This window comes from Metarhizium brunneum, chromosome 2, assembly GCF_013426205.1.
Source record: "Metarhizium brunneum chromosome 2, complete sequence".
Lineage (NCBI taxonomy): Eukaryota > Fungi > Ascomycota > Sordariomycetes > Hypocreales > Clavicipitaceae > Metarhizium > Metarhizium brunneum.
Genome location: NC_089423.1, coordinates 4531640 through 4553008, shown reverse-complemented (window position 1 = coordinate 4553008; position 21369 = coordinate 4531640). Strand labels below are relative to the sequence as shown.

At 53.6% G+C, this 21369-nt stretch overlaps 6 protein-coding genes and 1 non-coding gene across 7 annotated transcripts; 3 read left to right on the top strand and 4 right to left on the bottom strand.

Moving 5' to 3' along the window:
* Window positions 1-469: 469 nt before the first annotated feature.
* On the bottom strand, window positions 470-2648 carry SKN7 (Transcription factor SKN7; the record flags this gene model as incomplete). The annotated part of the gene is made up of 7 exons (XM_066130319.1): window positions 470-834; window positions 915-1113; window positions 1204-2052; window positions 2121-2261; window positions 2349-2421; window positions 2497-2513; window positions 2592-2648. The coding sequence occupies 7 exons, from the start codon at window positions 2646-2648 to the stop codon at window positions 470-472; spliced, it is 1701 nt and encodes a 566-aa protein (XP_065986523.1).
* A 5300-nt stretch (window positions 2649-7948) lies between these two features.
* Window positions 7949-10272, top strand: G6M90_00g043250 (uncharacterized protein; the record flags this gene model as incomplete). Its single annotated transcript, XM_014692174.1, has 3 exons — window positions 7949-8041; window positions 8115-8171; window positions 8242-10272. The coding sequence occupies 3 exons, from the start codon at window positions 7949-7951 to the stop codon at window positions 10270-10272; spliced, it is 2181 nt and encodes a 726-aa protein (XP_014547660.1).
* Window positions 10273-10744: 472 nt separating this feature from the next.
* On the bottom strand, window positions 10745-12630 carry G6M90_00g043240 (uncharacterized protein; the record flags this gene model as incomplete). Its single annotated transcript, XM_014692173.1, has 3 exons — window positions 10745-12345; window positions 12420-12467; window positions 12531-12630. The coding sequence occupies 3 exons, from the start codon at window positions 12628-12630 to the stop codon at window positions 10745-10747; spliced, it is 1749 nt and encodes a 582-aa protein (XP_014547659.1).
* Window positions 12631-14115: 1485 nt separating this feature from the next.
* On the top strand, window positions 14116-14895 carry G6M90_00g043230 (uncharacterized protein; the record flags this gene model as incomplete). The annotated part of the gene is made up of 1 exon (XM_014692171.1): window positions 14116-14895. The coding sequence occupies one exon, from the start codon at window positions 14116-14118 to the stop codon at window positions 14893-14895; it is 780 nt and encodes a 259-aa protein (XP_014547657.1).
* Window positions 14896-15367: 472 nt separating this feature from the next.
* G6M90_tRNA00000048 lies at window positions 15368-15439 on the bottom strand. The gene has a single exon. It is a non-coding gene; the product is annotated as a tRNA-Thr (tRNA).
* Window positions 15440-15821: 382 nt separating this feature from the next.
* On the bottom strand, window positions 15822-16953 carry aes1_1 (Acetylesterase; the record flags this gene model as incomplete). The annotated part of the gene is made up of 2 exons (XM_014692170.1): window positions 15822-15924; window positions 16010-16953. 2 exons carry the CDS (start codon window positions 16951-16953, stop codon window positions 15822-15824), a joined length of 1047 nt encoding a protein of 348 aa, XP_014547656.1.
* A 2576-nt stretch (window positions 16954-19529) lies between these two features.
* G6M90_00g043210 (uncharacterized protein) lies at window positions 19530-19997 on the top strand (the record flags this gene model as incomplete). The annotated part of the gene is made up of 3 exons (XM_014692169.1): window positions 19530-19545; window positions 19619-19753; window positions 19828-19997. 3 exons carry the CDS (start codon window positions 19530-19532, stop codon window positions 19995-19997), a joined length of 321 nt encoding a protein of 106 aa, XP_014547655.1.
* Window positions 19998-21369: the final 1372 nt, after the last annotated feature.

Sequence of the window (21369 nt, the reverse complement as noted above, 5' to 3'; positions counted from 1 at the left end):
GACATATTCCACAGGTTCTGTATACAAGTCGCTTCCTATGTGAATGCCCTCCTCTTCCCTTACGCGGCGTCATCTAAAAATGGCCTTCATTATCAAGAGATCTCGAGGATATCATTAATAAAAAATAGTCCCGGTATCCAAACGCCTTCCCGCCACAACCACCTCGAAGCTTTTGGTTTTGAAAACGACATGCAAATTTCGTCGTGTCGCATCACGTCTCCTCTGCGAAGAGCACCCCCATTCGAGACCAACACTTGGACGCCACATGCGACCAATCGAATTGGACCATCTGGAAGAGCAGATTATTCGTTGCTACATCAACGAGAAAAAGTGCTTTTTATGCTTTTTAAAATAGGCTCCGGTATACGGCAATCGAAACCGAATGAATCTCGTCATCAAAGGAGAGAGGAATTCGAGTCTCCATTTCGCCAAAAATAAATTTTTCAAAAAAAAAATCTTGGTCTTGCCCTCAACCATAGTTGGCTTGGGACACGTTGAGTCTTTGGCGCTTCTCAGGTGGGCTGTCGTGATCCGTGGCTGTGAAGCTGGAACGGCCTACACTGTATTGGTTCCCCCCATTCATCATACCATTCCACTGGTCGGCGTTGCTTGGACCCATGTGACTCGGGGACCATCCAGAGCTATTACCTCCAGGCGGCGTGCTCGACTCAAACTTGAGCGATGGGGGGGCGGCACCCACATAAGAAACGTTGCTCATCATAAACCCGGCTTCCGACTGCTCGGGGGGGTCCTTGAGGAGATGAGCCAAATGCGTCCGGACTGATTTGAGCATTCCTTCTTTAGTGAAAGGCTTTGCCAACACTCCGTTCATGCCTTCACGTGGCGTCGTTAGTCTACGTGCCCAGGAGATAGGGTTTCTAATGGGGTCTCGTATCTTTGCGGAGGGTCCTTACCATGCTCAAAGTATCCGTTAACCTCATCAGGCCTGATATTCGAAGTCATCGCAATAATGGGAGTCGTGGGGCAATGTTGGCGAATGTACATGGTTGCCGAAACACCATCGAGCCTCGGCATAATAATGTCCATGAACATCAGGTCGAAATGATCCCGGCCTACATTGCTGACGCGGGTCACGGCGTCAACGCCATTCAGCTGCGACAAATCAGCATCGGCAGTTCTAAAGAGGCGATACTCGAAACCGTCCCAACGTCACTAGGGAGCTCTTTGGTTTACAAGACTTACAGCATGCTCGACCTCGCAACCCATCGAATTCAAAAACTTGATGCCAATCTTGGCGCAAGTCTGATCATCTTCGACCAGAAGAACCTGCGGCTTTTTCGGACCCCACATGGGTGTAGCTCGATCCGTGCCCAGCCCAGTTGTTGCCGGCACACTAGAGATGGGCGCAGGTGCTGAGATGGTTGTCTCACTTGACAAAGTGGTGCTCGGGGTGCCTTCATTGGGAATCGCGAATGGAATTTTGTGAATGTGGTCAGGTTGAAATGGATCAATACCGACCGTCTGTCCCACCGGGTAGACGGGATACCGACTAAGGTCCGTCATGGGGTCGTGCATGAGGGGCATGGTGACGGGCGTGATCAGAGTCGCGGATTCAGTTGGAGCGGCGTAGATGTCATGAAGACGCTCGAGTTCTCGGTCAGATACGGTGTCTGGAGCCACACTAGAGAGAAGTTCTCGCGCTCTGCGCAGTTCCGGCACGCCATCTTCGACATCGTTGGAGCCGTTTGAATTCATCGACTGTCCCATGATGCCTCGACTTCTCTCATCGTAGGGAGAAAGATAGTTGAGCATCTCGTACTGTGCCTGTTTCTGGGCATTGACCATCTTTTGCAAGGTCATGACCTCACTCACCAGCAGTCGGTTGGCCTGGGATACCTCGGCATACAACTCTTGCAGTTGCTGAACCTGCTGCTGCGTCGCGGTTAACTGCTCTGTTACGACACTGACATGCTGGCTCGTGGTAAAGTCCTCGGTGACTTGGGGCTTCCTGGGGGCGGGGGCCTTCCGCCGAATGTTGTCAAGGCCATCCTTGCTGTCGGCACGAAAGTAGGGGTGCTTAAACTCCAATACCTGTAAGGGCAGACGAGGTTAGTCATGAGTATCCCATTCTCGATGTACAGTCCAATGCGCCTTCATACATTTCCGCCCGGGTTGGACGATTCGCTGTCGCTTGACGGTTTTACTTTGTGAAAATCGTATTTGTTCAGTTGCCGAATAAAACTGGACATGTTGCTGTGTTTGAAGTGTTTAGGAAGAATAGATCGGGTGAATTTCTCGCCCTATGCCGGAGTAGAAATACTGTCAGTCTTGAAACGCCACTTGGGCCACTTGGTGTTGGAGGACGATTGACGAGACATGTGTCGCACCTCTACCACGACGAATGAATCGCCGTCTTTCCCCCATCGGGCTACATCTTGATGTGACGGGTCCTCCAACATGCTGTGAGAGTTGCGATCAGCACCATCGGTCATTTAGCTTGAGAGGAGAAGGAGCAGGGTCATGGATGGATAATACCGAAAGAGTTTGCGAACCTGTTGCGGGAACAGTGAGTTAACCAGTGAAGAAATTCGAATATTGGACACAGGCATTGGGGAACAGAAGAGACGTACGAATTCGCTGGCATTGTTGCTACCGCCAGTGGCAGCGGGCACCTCGCTTCCCGACATTGTCGGGTTGGGAGAGGATGATTGCGCCGGACCGAAGCCCAAAGGTTCGTCGCCGGTGGCGAGTGTTTCTGTATGCGCCCGGAGGCCGGACGGAAAGACTTGCTATGTCTGTCTCGTCTTGCCTAGCAAAGGCAATCCGCGGGAGGGAATGGCAGAGGAGAGGCGAGGTATACTCGGCTTCGGTCGGCGATGATGTCTGCACCTGGTCGTCGTTACCGGGGGGAGGGTTTCCGGTACAAGCTCCACAGTGAGAAGTCGTCGGCGTCAACAGCTCGGGGGGGCGCAAGGTCGGTCGCCAATGGCCTGGGCAGTATATAGGGTCGTGGCTTGACGCGAAAATGAGGAATTGGCGATGGTGAGGTGAAGGGACTGAGGGACAGACGGGAGAGTCGACGACAGATGAACAAAGTGAGATTGTGGATTTGAACGAGTCGCCTAGATTGTGGAAAAGCACCATTCGACTAACCAGACGGATGGATGGCAACTGGGGGGCCTGGTAAGTACAAGAGGTGGGCCGGGGTACAGTGTGTAGGCCACTGAGAGACGAGGGCACTTTGAGGAGCCATGACTGCCAGGGGAAGTCAGGTCAGTCAGGTCTTTGTGTCAACGGTATGCAGAAAGAGCACGAATACCGTATGGAGTGCCAGTTGCTATGAATAATGCATTAATATCTAGAGTGCAGGCGGGGTTTTTTCTAATTAATTAATTTACGGCTGACAAAACAAAACGCCTGCCGAACCTCCTTTTACAAGTATTCCGTAGCAAAATCCGAATGCACGACTGCGGTGGCGACAAGGACCCAGCTGGGGCTGGCGGCGGGCGCACCGGGCCAGAGGCACCGGAGCCGGCAAGGATCAATCGATAAAGTATGTCCTGGGTATCAAGGACATGGCGGACAGACGTGGTGGGCTTCGTTTCCATGTTGCCCAGCGCTGAGTCTATGCTTTACCCAAATGCATCATTGTCGATGTTTGTGGGGCGTTGCTTGAGAAAATATTCGAGTCAAGTCGGGTAACCAAGTGTGCGCAACATTTCACATACCAAGGCAGGAGGGACCTGAGGTACCAGAATAGTGTCAGGCCAAGCTGCCCACCTGCTCGTGCAATCGAACACGGAACATGGGACCCGTGGGATCGCCAGCCTCCTGTCAGTTGCGAAAAAGATGGCGTGCCAAATGTCCAGGGCTGGCCATCTCGATCTTGTCCGTCCAGTCGTGCGGCCACCAAGCTTGTCGACTCCAGAGCTTGGCGCTCAAGTGTTGACGTGCAGTTGACTTGCAGTTGGCGCTAACTCGGGCGCGGAACATTCAAGTCGAGAGTGGAGCGGAAGTACTTCCCCGACCACCCACGCTGCCGTCGCGCGAAGACGTCCCTACGTCCCCGACAGTACCAGGGGAGGTACTTTGGCCATGGGGATTGAACTTGAAATGGTGTAGTGAAATGTCGTACGGCGCAGACGACGACGCAGAAGCAGACACAGGATTCCGACACGTTGCCAAGAACATCAATGAACCCATACCTACTTGTATTTGAGCAGGTAGCCATTAACGTTCTGAACGGCTGAAATGTAAAATAAATTGGGGGGGAAACGCAAATTCGTCTACTACTTACTTGAGTAGATGACAATGTGCTCAAGTGGTCAACCCGTGTTGAAGTCCAAGGTACAGGTAGGCACTTAAGTACCTAAGGTAGATCCAAGCCTATCGAATGTCACCACAAGCCTCGGCTAGCTGAGCAATACGTGACCTGCCCCAGATCTATTTATTGTACGGAGTACGGGCATTGACAAGATAAGGGAAAGAGGAGTCTTGCTGCTTGGCCAAGCCCAGAGCTGCTTCTGCTTCTGCTTCTGCTTCTGCTTCTGCTTCTGTGCGTGCTGCACCAGTTAACTGCAGCACCAGACTCCAAGTCGTCCAGCTCAAGCGCTGTCATGTCGCGGATTGATCACCGGCGCCCGCACGCCTCGAGCTGCGCCTGTTTATCTCGAGACGACGTCCAATTCAGTCTGGGGGACTAGCCACTGGTAAAATGCGTCAATGGCAGGAGTACTAATACTACAGAGTTAGTTACCAAGGAACTACCCCTGTGCCGAAATCTATACTACCAGACATAAGCGTCATATCCCTGTCCCTCTGGATGAGCCCATGTCAGCAAGCTCCGCGGTCGATGGAGCTGGAGATGGAAATCGACAAGGCGGTGCGAGCACGTTTCCCATCTTATTTCAACATGGCCGCGTACTTGTCTTGTGTGCTCGCTAGTCCGGGAACGTAGGGCGCCAGATGCTCTTGTTCGGATGTGATGCGACAGCTATGATGAAGAATGACGGCGCGCTTAAACAACAACTGGAGCTGCGCAGCCAACAACCGGGGCATTGCGTGTGCGTGGCGTCTCAGCCAAGAAGCAAAAATCCTCCTAGCTTCGATCCCGAGGTTGCCGGATCTCTCGCATTTGACAGATTTCAACCTGAGTCAATCGAGGTCAGCGGGTGGTCGAATACGCATGCGCACGACTACAAACTGCAGTTGCATATACTTCACATTTGGTTGGTGGATGGCGAGACCAAAACATCCACCAGATGACACCAGCTCCAGGCTCCAGGCTTCCAGGCTCCAGGCTCCAGACTGCTCACTCGGCCCTCCCGCCTCCCGCCTCCCGTCTCCCGTCCCTTGTTCTTCTCACGTACATATGTATGTTGTACTACCCGTGACGAATCATGCACTCGAGCACTGTGAGACCAGTTGCTGCCGTGCATGGGTACCATGTTCGCCTAGTTGTCGCTCTGATTTGGCCTTCAAATGCGACTACTACTACTCCTGCTACTACTACTCAGTGCTACTACTAGTAGCATCCGGTTTGGTGCCCGTGCTCCATTTCTAACCGTCTCCAACCTCTAATTTTGTTTGTTCGTTTTTGCACCTCGTGCCCTTTCAATGTTCCTTCCCTTTCCGGAGCGGCCGTTGCACCGTCGGACGTTTTCTCCAGAGACCGTGTGGCGCATTCTGCCGCGCACAGTGGGGCCCCTCTGCCCTTTCTCTCTTCTTCCCTCGCAAGTGTGCGTGCGAGTGTGAAGACTGGACATGGAGTCGGTAGATGTTTATGCTAGTACTCCGTACGGTCAGTCGACTTGGCATGAGCCAGTTAAACCAGCACCACTTGAGACGCTTCGGTCCATCAGTGCACAGCTGACGTGCTCGCGAATGAATCATGCTGGCACGTCGAGCCGAGAGACCACCTTGCGCACCCCTCCCACATTTCCGCTCCCGCGGCTGCGAGTTTGGTACACACTGTACGGAGTATGTATGTACTCCGTACTCCGTGGGCTGCAATCCAAGTCGACATGCAATCACACGCAACATGCGCCAGCGTCTAAAATATTTTTTTTCAGAGTCACCATGGCGGCGGGTCCCCGATTTCCAAGATTGGCTCCGATACTCTTGGGGACCTCCCGATGTGCCCGCGGATCGAGCGACTAGCAGCTCCCCAGTTTTTTTTCTCGGTTTTCTTCTTTTTCAAAAATCAAAAAAGGCCAAGTAAACGAGAAGCGCCGGGAGGGTTGAAACTCTCGCTCCATGCTGTCAAAGCTCCAATGTCGTGGGCCCAAAGAAACGAAACATCCCCCCGCAGCCCATCACGACCGACCATGTTTTCGCTCGGCCATACAAATGTCGACAACTCCACCATCGTTCATCACCCTCGTCACCTGTGTCATGCCTTGGCCCTTGATGCTGTAATAGCCTCATTGTCCCTTTTTGCATGCCGTTGACGGCCCTGCCGCTGTCCCCGTGGTCTAGGCCCGGCCCCCTCCCCTCCCTTTCTTCTGTTCGCTCCCAGGCTGGTCCAGCTGAGTCCGTCGTCAACACCAATATTCCACATGTCACGATGCTGCTAAGCACACGCCCCCAAGTATTTCGACGTCTTGTTGGTAGGGCCATCTGCAATAGGGCCCGGTCCGTCATGCGTACCACCAGAGAGACTCGTCACACCTGCACCCCAGAGGAATGCTCGGGACACGCCACATCCCGGAACCCAACAGCGCCCACGACCTGAGCCGACAAGACAAGCCTTTCTGGCCATGGGCTTATTCTAATTAAACTTTTCTGGGCTACGCCGTAAACGTAGGTGCTAAATTCTCCGGTGGGCTCCTTTCGCCTGACACCGGCGGCCTTGTGCCTGGTGGTAATGTTGAAATGTCGACTTGTCATATCGCCGCAGAAAGATGCCAAAGTTGCACGTGTGCGGAATACGTCACTGTTCTTCCATGTTGAATCATCGATTGTCATTGTTGATATGTACTATTATACCAACACGCCGGCAACGCTACTCCGCATCTCCCCGCAAAAGGGTATCTGTCGACAATTGAGACAAGCCGCATCTTCCTCTTGGACGTTTCTTCTGCCCAATGCAGACCCTGGGCTGTGACTAGAGTCGGATTCTCATTTTCAGGTTGAAGCTAGTCTCCCCCGTTGGCCATGTTGGTGTTGGAAATCCCTTCAGACCCCTTCAAACCCAACGTTCCGAGGCAGACCGATGTATGTGTGTATTCTGGACAACCACACGCAACCAGACCAAAAAAAGAAGAAAAAACGAAAAAGAAGGCTGTCGACCACTTCTTATTTGGGCGGTGGCGGTGTGCGCCTTGCGCTGCGTGAAACCACATTGGGGACACGGGATTGGGATTGAGAATCAATACGCGACTCTCCGGCTCAGCCTGCCGCGACGCATATGCACAATGTCCAATGATGCCTTGCGCCAGTGTTTGATGGCTTCTTCTTCGTCGTCTTCTTTAACCCTTCGGCTGCATCATGTGCGCCCAAAACTCACTCTAGACAGCTCCAGCTGATGAGTTGACGCACTGCGTTTGCCGCCCAATTTGGGAGATACTTTGAACAAGTCAAAATGCCATCAAGTTGTTGCCCCGCATCAATCGATTGATCATTTGTTGAAACGCAGATAGTCGGCGTCTTCACTTTCCAACCTTCCAAGGACAAATGAGGCCCCATGAGTATTGGGCGTACCAAGCCAGGTGTTGAAAATGTTGAGACCTACTCCGTAGTTATAATACTATGGATTACCGGGGCGCAAGGATATCCAGTCTAAAATCCATCAATCGCAGATGCTATAGGGTAGCCATCCGAGGTCGCACACCCAAGGCCACCGAGGTGGGCAAAGTTGCGGGCCGCAACCCTGCATTGAGTCACCTCGTCTCTAGGACTGGACTGGGGCTGGCAAAGGCCCTCTCACCCCACGCTCAAGCTCTGTTCATCCTCCAACTTCCAACTTTTCCATCTTGTCGCTCCGGCCATGTCGCACAAGGGCAAGAACAGCGCGGCCAAGGGCAAGAAGCCTGCCAAGTCTGGCGCCGAGAGCAAAGGCGAGGATGCCTTGCAAGCAGTCGTACGTGGGATGGCGGGGCTCATGCTCAAATGATGGCTCAAGTTCCAGGCTAACATGGTGTTGCTCTGCCTAGATTCTTGCCGACTCATTTCAGGACAGATTCAGGCCGTTTACGATAGACAAGCCAAGAGTAAGTTGGGATGAATGGGTAGAAATGCCTGCACCTCACCCAAGTAGCTAACCAATCCACGTGGTGGTAGTGTCTGTTACCACTGGGCAACACGCCCATCATCGAGTATACCCTCGAGTTCCTGGCCATGAACGGCGTCAACGAAGTGTACATTTACTGCGGTGCCTTCACAGACCAAGTCGAAGATTATATCAGCCGGTCCAGATGGGCTCCTACGTCGAGATCATGCCCCTTCTCGGTTGTCCAGTTCGTACGTTTGTCAGATGCGAGGTCGGTTGGTGACATATTACGAGATTTGGACAAGCGATCCCTTGTCGACGGTGACTTCCTAGTGGTTCATGGAGACTTGGTTTCAAATTTCATGCTGGATGGGGTCCTGGCAGCACACCGTAAACGAAGAGAGACCAGCGCCGCCAATATCATGACGGTTGTCCTGCGCAGTGGTGGCGACGAGGACCACCGTACCAAGACAAATGGAATCACGCCGATCTTTGCAGTTGACGCCAAGAACCAGCGATGTCTGCAGTACGACGAAATGACCCCATTGCAAAGCGACCACTACCTGGCACTTGACCCAGCCATCCCCGACGAATTGTCCACCGAGTTCGAAGTTCGATCCGACCTCATCGACGCGCATATTGATATTTGCACCCCAGAGGTATTGGCACTGTGGTCGGAAAGTTTCGACTACGAGCTCCCCCGCAGAAACTTTCTTCACGGCGTTTTGAAAGATTGGGAGCTGAACGGCAAGATGATTTACGCAGAGATTTTGGAGGATGGGTACGCGGCCCGTGCAAGCAACCTTCAGATGTACGATGCCATCAGCCGTGATATTCTGGGACGATGGACCTTCCCATTCATTCCAGAGAATAATCTTGTGCCGAAACAGACGTACCAGCGCCATGCAAACGGACTCGTGATGGAGCACAACGTTTCTCATACACACGACGCCCGCATGGCCAACACCGTCATTGGCAGGGACACCACCATTGGACCGGGGTCCAAAATATCAAACTGCTTTATCGGCACAGGCTGCAAGATTGGCGCCAACGTGGTACTGGAGGACTCGGCAGTCTGGGATAACACCACAATTGCAGAAGGAACGAGAATATCACGCTCTATTATTGGCGACTGGGTATCCATTGGCAAGAGCTGCACATTGTCCCCTGGTTCCCTGGTAGGCTCTGGAGTTCGGATTGACGACAACATTGCGCTGAGCAAGGACAGTATCTTGTCAGCTCTGACACTCTCCGGAGAGCCGATTTCCAGAGACACAAAGCTTCTCGGTGCCAGCACAAATGCCGCTGCCTTTGCTGACCTCGACGAGGACGATTTGGACGAACGGGACGCCTCGCGTCTGCAACGGTCGCTCATCTACTCACTTGCCGATTTCAACATTTCCACGTCGTCAATTTCCACACTGTCCTCTGATGTGGACTCGGACGCCGACGAAGACGGCCGCTTCTTGTCCCCCGGGGCCGCCTCCTCGTCGCGGTCGCGACTCTCATCGTTTGCCTCGGACGACTCCACCGGCAAGCTGTCGTTCCACGCTGACGCGGTACACGGCCTTTTGGACACACTCCGTGGCGAGACGAGGGATTTTGACGGCGCCAAGCTTGAATTCATGGGGCTGCGTCTTGCCAACGACGCCTCCGATGGCATGATGCGAAAGGCCGTGGCCACGGCCTTTGCTCGCCGCGCCGCCGAGCTTCTGACGCTGGAGCACGGCTCCCTAGAACCCACCAAGGCGGCAGAGAAGGCGCTGACCTCGAAGAAGGGCGCGACGGCCTTTATCGACGAAGTCGGCGTCGGCGGCGAGGAGACAGAGCAGGCCGAGTACATTCTCGCTACGCAAAAGGCACTCCGGCAGATTAAGAATCCCGAGCAAGCCAAGTTGAGTACCCTGCTGGCGGCAATGCTTCAGCAGCTGTATACCCTGGATATCCTGGAGGAAGATGGCATTCTCGGTTGGTGGCAAGATGAGAGGGCAGCCGAGGGCGATGGAATGGCTGCGCTAAAGGAGAATTGCAAGGTCTTGATTGAATGGTTGGAAAATGCCGAGGAAGAAGACGACGAAGACGACGACAGTGACGACGAGTAAGTGGACGTCTGTGCACTTCGGAAATGTTGCGGCCCCAAAAACCCTATACAGATGATACGGGTCGTCTAAAAGCCAATGACGAAAAAAACTAAACTAAAAAAAACTAAAAACTGGGCAATATAATCCTCTCAAGGCGGTTTGCAGTAATACGCATTGTGAAAAAGCCGTCTAATCACATGCCCCGAGCACCTCTTGCAGATGAAGACAATACGCCCCTTTAACAATCATAGACGCATTTACTACTCTAAAAAAAATTGTAATGCGGAAGCAAACTATCGTAAACTGGCGTATTTTACGCGTGTGACTCTTTTCTTGTATTATCCCCTGATTCCGCTATGTGCTCCTTTCAGAGGCCGATGGTATCGAAGCACTCCTTGACGCCCGGAAAACAAAATAATAAAACCTCGACGCACCTCTTTCCCTTGGCCGATATACATGAAATCCCGAATAAAACATGGCTTCATTTCCCCTACTAGTAGTAGTTTTGCAGGTCGGTGTTGTTCGCAGCCTGCCCTCCGCCCATGGGGCGTCCACCGCCTCGACCACCTCCACGGCCGCCCCCTCGTCCTTGATACGATCCCCCACGACCGAGAGATGCTTTCGGACCTGTTGGCGGAGCCTGAGATTGCGGCTGGTTCAGATGTGGGTGGGCGTCGTCGTAGCCAACTGGTTGGCCATATCCGGGTTGCTGATTCTTAGGCTCGACATCGTCCAGGGATCGGTAGTGATAACCAGCACCTCTGCCTCTCCCACCACCCCTGCCTGCTCCTCTTGCACCGCCGCGGAAGCCTCGAGAGGGATTAGCTCTGCCACGACCTCCCCCTCGGCTGCCTGAATGGAAACCCCTTGATTCATTACGACCACCGTATTGTCCGTGTGTGCTGTTAGCAACCCTGCCGTCATCGCCAACATGTTTTCTCTTGGAATGCCTGTTCGCAAATAAACTCTCGTACTCGTCCTTTCTGGGATCTTCGTCCTCGACACGCAGAATGACCTTTTCGCCTACTGTAGTTTCGAAAACAAAAGATTGCCCGGCTGCCAACGGCTGCCAGTGCTCAATTCTGCCAGCATCCACAGGTCGCGCACCTTTCCTGAGGGCTAGTACCACTAATGGCACAGGATTGTCTGTATGATATGCTGCTGTGGATGGAACAGGTCGCACGCATGCCGCCCAGATGCTGTTATCGTAACACGCGGTGCCTGTTACCTCCCACAACATCTTGCTCCCCATGCCACCAACTTTGTCGAGAATGCTCGAGGGGCAGGGCCGCGGACAAATCAGGATATTGTTGGCATGGATCTTTAGCTCGTTGCCGGCTAGCCCTGATGGTAATTGGACAAGCTTCATGAGCTTCTTGCTATCCTCGGAATTTATCATGTAGCTCGTGAAGAACACGGTCTTCTTGATCTGCAGTCTGTTTGGTCGTAGGTGCATCGGTTGCCGCATAATGGAATTGTTGTGTAACTTGATCATGTGCTGCACTTCGGCAACCTCCATGACTGGATCCAACGTGGTTGAAGTGTCAGCTACTTGGATTACCTCGGCGTCGATAGGGCCACGGGTTGGGGAGGCGTTCTGTCGACGGTTGTACTCGCTGAAAAACTCGCGGAACCCATTCGTGTGCTTTGGCCGGTCCTCATATACTCTAATTTCAGTAGCCCCCTTGTAAGTCTCCATGAGTGCATTGAGAAACAGCTGCTTGAAGTGCATGGTATTTTGAAATCGCTGATTCGTCGGGCTGACTTGCGGCTTGAGACAAACGATGTCGAAGTCGAGACCCTTGGCGGCAACCATCCTTTTGACCAGTTCGCTGAATCCCTTCTCGGAGCGACCAGTCAACAAGACGCATAGAGCGTCAGGCTGCTTGATGGTCAGCTCAACAAGTTGGACGATTTTTTCATTCCACCATCCGTCCCATGCCCGAGGCTCTTCTTTCTCCAGACCCTCGCCCGTTGCGGCGAGAATACGGTTATCGTGCCACCATCCGCCGTTAGTGAAGGCTTCCTGAGTAGCCAGGAGTCCTATTGTCTGACCAGCCCAAAGAGCCGGGTTGGGCAGCGGCGTTTTGAATACTGGAAACGAATGATTAGCATGGCCGGCTTTGCGCTAGACGGCCGACGCAGACCGTACACGGGGGAGCACATACACGTATTGTCGAAGTCGTAAACGTGAAGGGCCTTGATTTTGTCGGCAGCTGGTCCATGGTCAGTGAAACTGGCTCATCACACCAAGCTCGCGATGCTACCGGGGAGCTTACGAGGCAGAGTTTTGTTCAGACAGGACCATCGACCCATGGCAGTAATGGTGTATGGGGAACCGTTGGAAGCGCCATGGTACACGCTGTACGCCGAGGCCATGGCGCTTGACGGAGGACTGATGGGATGGCGTTGGGCCGCGTTCACACGGGGGCGGAAGAGACGAGCAGATGATGTCGATGATGCAAAAGTTGATTGCCTACTCGACGGACAGGGGTGCGGCGACGGCCAGACGCAGCTTGGGACATGGCACCTGAGCAGGGAAGGCGGGCCACGGCCAGACATGGACAGGGCAGGCCGGCACTGGGGTAAGAGCTTCAACAGCTTGAGGGGTGCCACTGGGGCTGGCGCCGCTGAGGAGCGCGCTGTCGGCCCTGCAAGACCCCGCTGGGACGCCAACCACGCGTCTTGACGTCGCGGCACTGGAGGGGCCTCATTCAGACGCCTGAGCCACAAACTCGGTCGTTGCACCGCACAACGCAGTCCAAGTTGACGGACCAGGCTGGGCTCAAACATTTCAATGTTCCTTCAGTGGATTCTTTGTTCAGGAGCAAAGGATGAGGTGAACGAGCGATGCGGCGGCGTGGGCAGGGCGCAGGACGGAGGACCAGATGGCAGAGCCTCATGAGAGGCTCGGCCATTGGAGAGGAAGGAGCAGGAATCCAGCAGCCCGACGAAGTTGGCCTTGGCGCACTTTATCACACACCCTGCCGCTGCCCCATATCCTCCGTATCTTGGCCCAAAAATTGGAGTCTGACTCTCGCTTCCATGTCATCACATGCATCTAGTACTATTGACCCCTCACCAATCAACCCAACAGACGCCACAACTCCGGCGGCCCTGTTTGTCGGGCACACTCACACTCGGATCGGAGAACCCAGCCGGACCAACAAGCAGCAGACGGTTTGAGGCACTGGGCGGAGGCTGATCCGGCACACGCATACTTGACCCCTTTGAGCTTGTCGCTTCTGCTCTGCTACATTTGGGGACAGTGCCTTGTCTAATGGCCTCGCCACTTGCTGCCAGATTCATAGCCAGCAAACCGGGTTCGCTCTCTGTCGGCTTTGTTCAGCTTCAACTCCGTGTCAAAGCAGGAACAAGTAAGGACCGCGAGGGGATATTGGCCGTCACAGACAGGGCGATTGAACTGTGTGTGGCTGCCCAGCCCAGACATGGCGAGGCCAACAAGGCTGTTGTCCAAGCTCTCAGCAATGCTATAGGCATCCCCAAATCGCGGTTCCGGTTTGTCAGTGGAATCAAGTCCAGAGACAAGGTAGTTGCCATTGGCGATATCCAAGGCGACGGGCCAGAATATACCGAGACGATTCTACGCTTGCTCCGCGAAGCAAGCCATCGAACCCTTACTCCCTAGTTCTCTCTCTAGTTCTCACCCTCTCCGCCACCAATGAGACGCTAGGGTAACTCGTTCGCCGGTTGACTCAACTGGCCGCGACGTATGGCAAGTCGGTAAACGGTCTGTTTTGCGAGCATTTATAAACGGCCACCTGGAATCAAGCTGTAAAGGCCCCCATTCACAGACAGAACGCACAAACAAGGGGTTAATTTCCTTGCAACCGCACTCTCGCCATGTCCAAACCAACATACACCCTAGCAGCGGTCCGTTTGGACGATGTGCCAGAGATTGGCCAGCTCACTGCGGATGCCTTTGTCGATGACCGCCAGACCCAAATGAAAAACATGGGCAAGGAGCCTTACGACATGAACAAGATGACATTGGAAAGCCTGCCGAGTATGCTGCACAACCCACGCTGTATTGCCATCAAAGTCGTCGACAAGGACAGCGGAGACATTATGGGCGTGTGCAACTGGGGATTTCGAGGGTTCAAGCCCGAGGAGATGCCAAAGATGGAGGGCAAACCCCTACCTTTGGAGAAGCCTGAAGAGACAAAGGCAGGCCCGGAAGAGAAGAAAGAGCAAGGTGCCACTGACGGAAATGGAAAGGAAAGGCTTGACAGAGAGGAGGAAACGGACCCCATAACAAGACTGCAAGCTCGGACGGGGGCTGATTTGGAGGCATGGATGGAAGAGGTGATGCCAGAAGGAACAAGATGTCTTTTCGTCATTGGCCTGTCGGTTTCCCCCAAGCACCAAGGCCGCGGCGTCGGCTCTGCGCTGTTACGCTGGGGGACTGACATTTGCGACGATCAAGGTGTCTTTGCGTGGGTTCACTCCTCAGAGCCCGCCTGGCCGATGTATGAGAAGTGCGGATTTCGAACCGTACGCTCTCTGGACATTGACTTGGATGAATATGCACCGGCGCCCCCGCCCAACGAGGGACCTAATGCGAAATGGGGGCACTACGTTTTTCGATACATGAAGTACTTTGGAAACAAAGGGGAACCTTGAGCCTCGGGTTCCTTTCGTACAAGGACGATGACTTTGGGATAAATAGCATGCTAGTTGAACATGAGAAACCGCCTCACTTGCCTGGACAATCATATGCCATTGAAGAGCCTGTTTATTTGCGACTAGTTGCACTGGTCCTTTTTTCTTTTTTGTTGTTGTTGTTACAACAGGGATGTTGTGCCTGCCCGCAGCTTGAAAGCTCACGAGAGCCATCAATGGTCCTATGATGCTCAAACCACTGAAACTGCTTCCGCCTGTTCACCAACTCAAGTACCTACTTAGTTTGAGGCAACTGCCTATAGTTTCCCACAGACTTACTAGCGCCGAAATTGAAGTTTGGTCCAGCCCCCGCTGCTCGTGAGTGGCGGCCACACCACCTGCTAAGTTGTATGCCCTCATTTCCGTCGTGGGTCAGAGGGTATCCCCTCTTAACATGTATTGACTCCTCCCCTCGTCATCGAACCGCGCGTACGCCCCGTTGGCTCAGTGGTAAAGCGTGTCACTAGTAATGACAAGATCACTGGTTCGATTCCAGTACGGGGCAAGCGATTCGAGACTTTCTTTTTGCTTGCTTTTGCAATTTGACATTGATTGATGATGACTTGAACTTGTCCAAGAATGCGTTAAGCAGGCAGGCGGGCAGGCAGGCACTGGCGGCTTGTGTGCCCTGTCCCCATAATTTTTTTTCTTGTTTCCTTTCTTCCGTTGAACGGTGAGCGGCGAACGGTGGCCCAAACGGGCAGTTTCTAAAACGGGAAGCGAACTTGCAAGTACGTATCTGCATAATAAAACGGCACGACAATTGCACATTGGTTTAAAGAGCGATGCGAATTAGAGTAGTATATGCTTTGAATTCATATTTACTAAGCTATTTCCCCACTCTCTATATCCTGGTCGCTACGACGAAAGATACACAGCATGTCATTTCATTTGTAGTAGGTGCCATACTTGGACTTGCCTTGCACAACGTCGATGAAGTTTTTGGACAAAATCTCTTGCATGCGCTCTGAAGTATGCAGCTCGTCAAACCTGCATTCCTGTTAATGTTTTCTTCTTCTTCCGCCACGGAAGGAAATGGCGGTGGGACAATGGGTGACAGATGGATGGTACGTACCACAAGAAGCTCGACCGGGGATGCTTGGAGTCGACACAGCCGTTGAGCAGACACGTGCGGAACGGGGCGACGACATCGGCCGGGGCATCGAGGTAACTCGCAGGGCTGTTGACGACGTCCATGATGAGCGAGTGTGTGTCGAAGAGGGAGAGGGAGGCGCCCGGCCAGCGCCGCTTGGCGAGCAGATACATGGGCCCGCCGTAGTCGTACATGGTGTTGACGCTGGTCGTGTACTCGAGCACCTTGTTGGCGTACTCGGTCGTGTTGTACGCCGTCTTGTTGCTCCAGCCGGGGGTATCGCCCAGGCCGCCCGACTCGGGGGTGGCGTACATGGGCGCTCGCTCCAGGGGCGCCTGGTTCAGCAGGACGAAGTGGCGGCCGCCGGCGCTGTAGATGCGGTCGAGCACGGTCCAGATGCACTCTACGTAGGTGGTGATGGTGGTGCCCGCCTTTTGCTTGTCGGCGAGGATGCCGACGATGCCCAGGTCGTTGGTGCCGATCCAGAGCGCGTAGACGGTGTTGTCGGGCCTCCGGTCGGGGTACAGGCCGGGGTAGCGAGTGTCCTGCTCAAAGGCAGGGATCTCGTACTCGAGCACCGAGGGGAAGGGGCCGTTGATGGCGTCCAGGTCGCGGGAATCGACGTTGTTGGTGCACATGGCGCCGGCGACGGCGTAGTTGTAGTATTTTGCTCCCGTGGCGTTGGCGACGAGCCGTCCCCAGGCGTAGCCGCCGCTCCAGGTGTCGCTGCTTGGGGGCAGCATTTCTCCGATGGGCGGCGCCGCGTGGTGTTGGATGAAGTAGTTGAAGCGGTTTTCGTCGGTGTAGCTGTCGCCAAAGGTGACGAGGTTCTCCATGTTGTTGCTGCCGCTGCGGCCGTGGAACGATGTTGGGCCGGAAATGGCCCGTAGAGCCATGGACAACAGGGTGAGAAGCATGATTACCATGATGGACAAGAAGAAGGGTTACTCGTGGGAGCAACGATTACCGTTTCAATGTTTCAATGTTCTAAAGGCAAGGGGCCAGGGTTGTGAATATTCTCACGCACGAGCAAGAGCGTTTCATCGGCCGTTGCAACAGGCTGTGGCCATGTACTTGTAATATAACAAGACACATGCGCCTCCATCTCGCCATGGCCAAAAACGAGGGTAGAGCGCTTCGCATTTCTCAGCATCATTTCCCCCGGGTCACGTTTTGCTGCAGATGCCACGAGGCACGTCTGACGCATTGCACGAGGATTGCGCCATTGACGCATCGGCCCGGTCACTGGGCCTGTTGGGGAAACAACGGCCACGACTTGGTGATGGACTCATCGGCCAGATCGGGATTCCGGACGCCCGTCGCGGACAACAAGGCATGAATTGCCGCTGATGCGAGCGAATCACGGCCGCGGCGGGCCAAGGACCGAGAGTTCACGGCGCACCTCTCGACGGATTCGTAAAGGAAGGGGCCCAAGGACAAGACATGCATTAACGCGATGCAATACGACACCAGAGTCTAGAGTCTAGACATGGACGCAACAAAGCCAAGTCTTTGGCGGCTGCGAAAACGGGCTTGGCCATGTCTCGGCGTCGGCCGCCGAGGAATCGATTGACCAGACATTTGTCGCATGAACGGACGGGACGGGCCTCTGTTTTGTCTTTGGTTCTTGCACGGCATGCTGTATATCCGGTCCAGTACGGAGTAGTCATCATTTCCGTACGACCGCCATGAGTGTCGACTTGGATGACGGGCCAGCGTCCGTGGACGATTTGATGAAATGGAATGAAATGCTGGTCTTGTGAGATGGTGTGGTGCCACTCACGAGTCACTATCCGGCAGGCAGGATAAGTTTTTTCCGGTTGCACAACTGGGCCATGGTTGCAAAATGCACAAGTCAACATGCATGCTGGATTATTATTGGAGCAGCTCCGCTACCGTTGTTTATCCCAGAGTCTGGTATTTTATATTGTAAATTTGTACGGCTGGCACAAGCTGTGCATATGTAGCTTTAGTCACCCACAAGGTTACTAATATAAATTGGGTTAATTTCAATAATTTACGCATGATAGCTAGCCTGAAGCGAAATTTATCCTGGGCATAAATCATGTAGCTAGAAACCTCGGTTCAACCACTACAACGTTTCATCGTGTTGCTAGGCCCTTTGCTGTTCCAGTGATGAGCGTTCCAATGTGTTGCAAACACTTGCATGGACACTATAAGCCGTTTTGGTTGGTGATTGAAAGCATGGTATGGATTAGAGCAAAGAAAAAAACACCGACGACTGCCAGTTCACCGTCGGGAACATACACCACACTTGTTACCATCATCATCAAATGTTGGATTCGGCAGACATGAAAGCACCTTTCCTGCTCATACGACTGACCCGATGGTGCCATGGCGTCTGTGCCGTGTCGAGGGTGCCAGAAGAAGGACATATTCACGCCACTGAGCTCGACAGTCCATTAGATCTGGGAAACCCATGAGAGTGAGAGCGACTGAGCGGCCGATACACGATTTGAGCATTGCAACCCTGGCGCAACTAGTATTTAGCTCAAACCTTGCTTGCCGGAGCGGAGAACTGGGATCGAATTGGTGTACGAGGGCCTAGAATTAGCAGTAAAACTCATCAACGGTACTTGTAATTTGTGTCTTGAGCACAAGATGCTCACGTTCTTTTCTAGTCTCTTGAAGCGACGTCGCCCGAAGCTTTGCCAAGTTGCTGACGATGGAGGGATTGGCCTATCTGGTTTCGACATGGAAAACTATGCAGCGGTGCATTTTGTGAGCTTGATGAGGGTACCTGCAGACGAGGCGATCAAGTGGGTTTTATTCAAGCGCGACTTTGACCAAGGTGTCAACTCTCACAGCAACGGCAGCAGCGGCAGCGATACTTGTACACGCAGCTTGGCGGGATAAAGCGGCATTTAAGCTCGGGAACTGGGAACAGGCATTCAACAACCTTATCTATATGCATATGCGAAATCTTGGCTGCCTTGGGAAAAGCAAAACAAAGGTAAGAAAAGGCGATCGATTGGTTGGATGACACGGCAAATCATGGGAGCCATGCCCAGGCTGTGTTTCGGACGGTATGAGTTGGATGAGAGCAATGGCCAACGCTGTTGGAACATTCAAAGTCAACACCTTTGTTCCATGCGCTCATCCAAAACATGACGCAAGCTCCATTAACGCGGAAGCAGAGCAGAAGCTTCACACAACTTAGTCCAGGGTCCACCACCGCCCACATGACGCCAACACGCCAGATCCAAAAAGTTCACATCACATCACTTGCGGGGCCCAGCCCTCGGCCTCGGTGCCGTTGCTTATCCTGCATCTGTCATTGAGAGGCTTAGCTGCTACGTGGGCGTTTACTCCGTGCCCCGCATGGTCCCTGGATGGATGTTTGGTCTCCTGAGATGAGGCTTATAAAAAGCCCAGCGGCTCCCATTGTCCCTGCCCGTCACATCCCTTTCTCATCATTTACGCATCCCACCAAGCTTTCCTCTCAGCATATCCACGTTACGTTTGTTTCATCTCAGCGACAATGGGTTGGTTTGATAGTGAGCATTTTCAACTCCTCTCTGCAGTGGCAAGGGCATCCTGTCGTCGAAACAAAGCTAACCAGTGCTCAAGACGACTCCGATCAGGCACAGGCTTACGACCAGGTGACGAACCGTCCCCACGAAGCCAAGTGGTCTCACGAGCTCATCGGCGGTGCTGCCGCCTTCGAGGCCGCCAAAGCGTATGAGGATCACGTTGCCCGCAACGGTATGTCCGGAATAGTCGGCGTGCATCTGACCACACCGATCCGCGTGGATAATGCTAATACTCGAGTTTGACAGGCCACCCTGACGACCACGCCAAGGCCAAGGAGATCCTTGCCGGCGCCATTGGCTTCTTCGTGGACCGCGAGGTCGAGACCAAGGGTTTGGACTACATTGATCGCGAGAAGGCCAAGCGCCATGCCCAGCAGCAGGCTGAGCAGGGACTGAGCAGCGAGGGTCGATGGTAGTGGATGTTTTTCCATCGATGAGAGGCGAGGGCAGTACAATGTGCAGTGTATACACACAACACGATTAGATGACCTGCGTGTACAGAGTATAGCTGTAGTGAATGCACTTTACCTTTGTTCATGTGAGACAACCGCATCGGGACGAACCACTACCGCTCCTGGTCAACCCCGTGCCACCCCGCGATGACGATATTGGTGTTCAGCTCGTACGCGAGACGCACAGATGTCATGCGTTCCAAGGAACCACCTCAAGAGGGCGGGTTCCTTGGTATCGGCGACGCCACCGGCACCCTGAGAGCAAATGGCGTTGAGAAAGCATGACAGAGTGCTGAAGAGTTGAGGTGCGGTTGGTTCGTCGGGAAGGCGATGCCGGGAGGTGAGTTTTGAGCAGGGTGCATGCAGGGTGCGGGCGGGTCTGCGGGGCCGTCTCCAGCCGCTCTGGTAGGCCGGTGCCTTTGCATCTGGAGGAGGGACCGAGATGAACCCCTGTTGCCCCTGCCGCATTTCCGATAATAGTGGGGTCTGGAGCTGTGGCGGTGAGGTTGAGGCAGGAGCCAGCTGAATTAATGCCATCGATTGATTGATCACTCACCCCAATAACGCGCGCCGAAGTAGTACTGCCGGCGTTTTTTTAATTAGGCAGTTTTATCCAATGTTCTCAATCCTTCCATCCTGTATTCTATTTGTAAATACTGGCATGTACTACGATAATCCGGATGCGGAGAGCGCGGGGATTTTATAATCGACATTCGCAGCTGGACAACAGGCCACAATGGATAAAATCACACGGGAAAAGGCAAGGACGTTTTGATAATGAAAAGTAGCACCAGTCGACTCAATTCTCCGCGGCTGTCGCGGCTGATGACGACGCTGGCGATGCAACAAGACGGCGCAGATGGGTTCGCTTATCCCCATGGCATGGTAACTTTTGCACTGAAGCAGGAAGTGCGCAGTTGTCAAGTGTATCACAAATGGAACGAATCCAACGCTACTGCCCACATGTATGTATCGACGGCTTGTTCCGGAATGTGGCACAACGAAAAGGCCTCAACTGGCTGGGTCCACCAACCAACACCAGAGTCCAGACCACTTACACGACATGTGAGGCGGCCACAGTCACGCAACTCCCTAGGTACGGTACTCTGACGTGCTTCGAAACCGCTGCTACTCGGAGCGAACTGCTCTGTGTCGTAAAGAACCCGGGCCAAGTTGGGCTATTGTACATACTACATAACGATATACTGCCCAACATTGACTCAACAACCAAGGTGGCTGGGGGAAATACACTTTAGCTTTCAACATGTCATGTCGTGTGGACTGCCATTGCTGAACAGGATTGAAATTATTGCTACGACCACAGCTAGGTATGCAG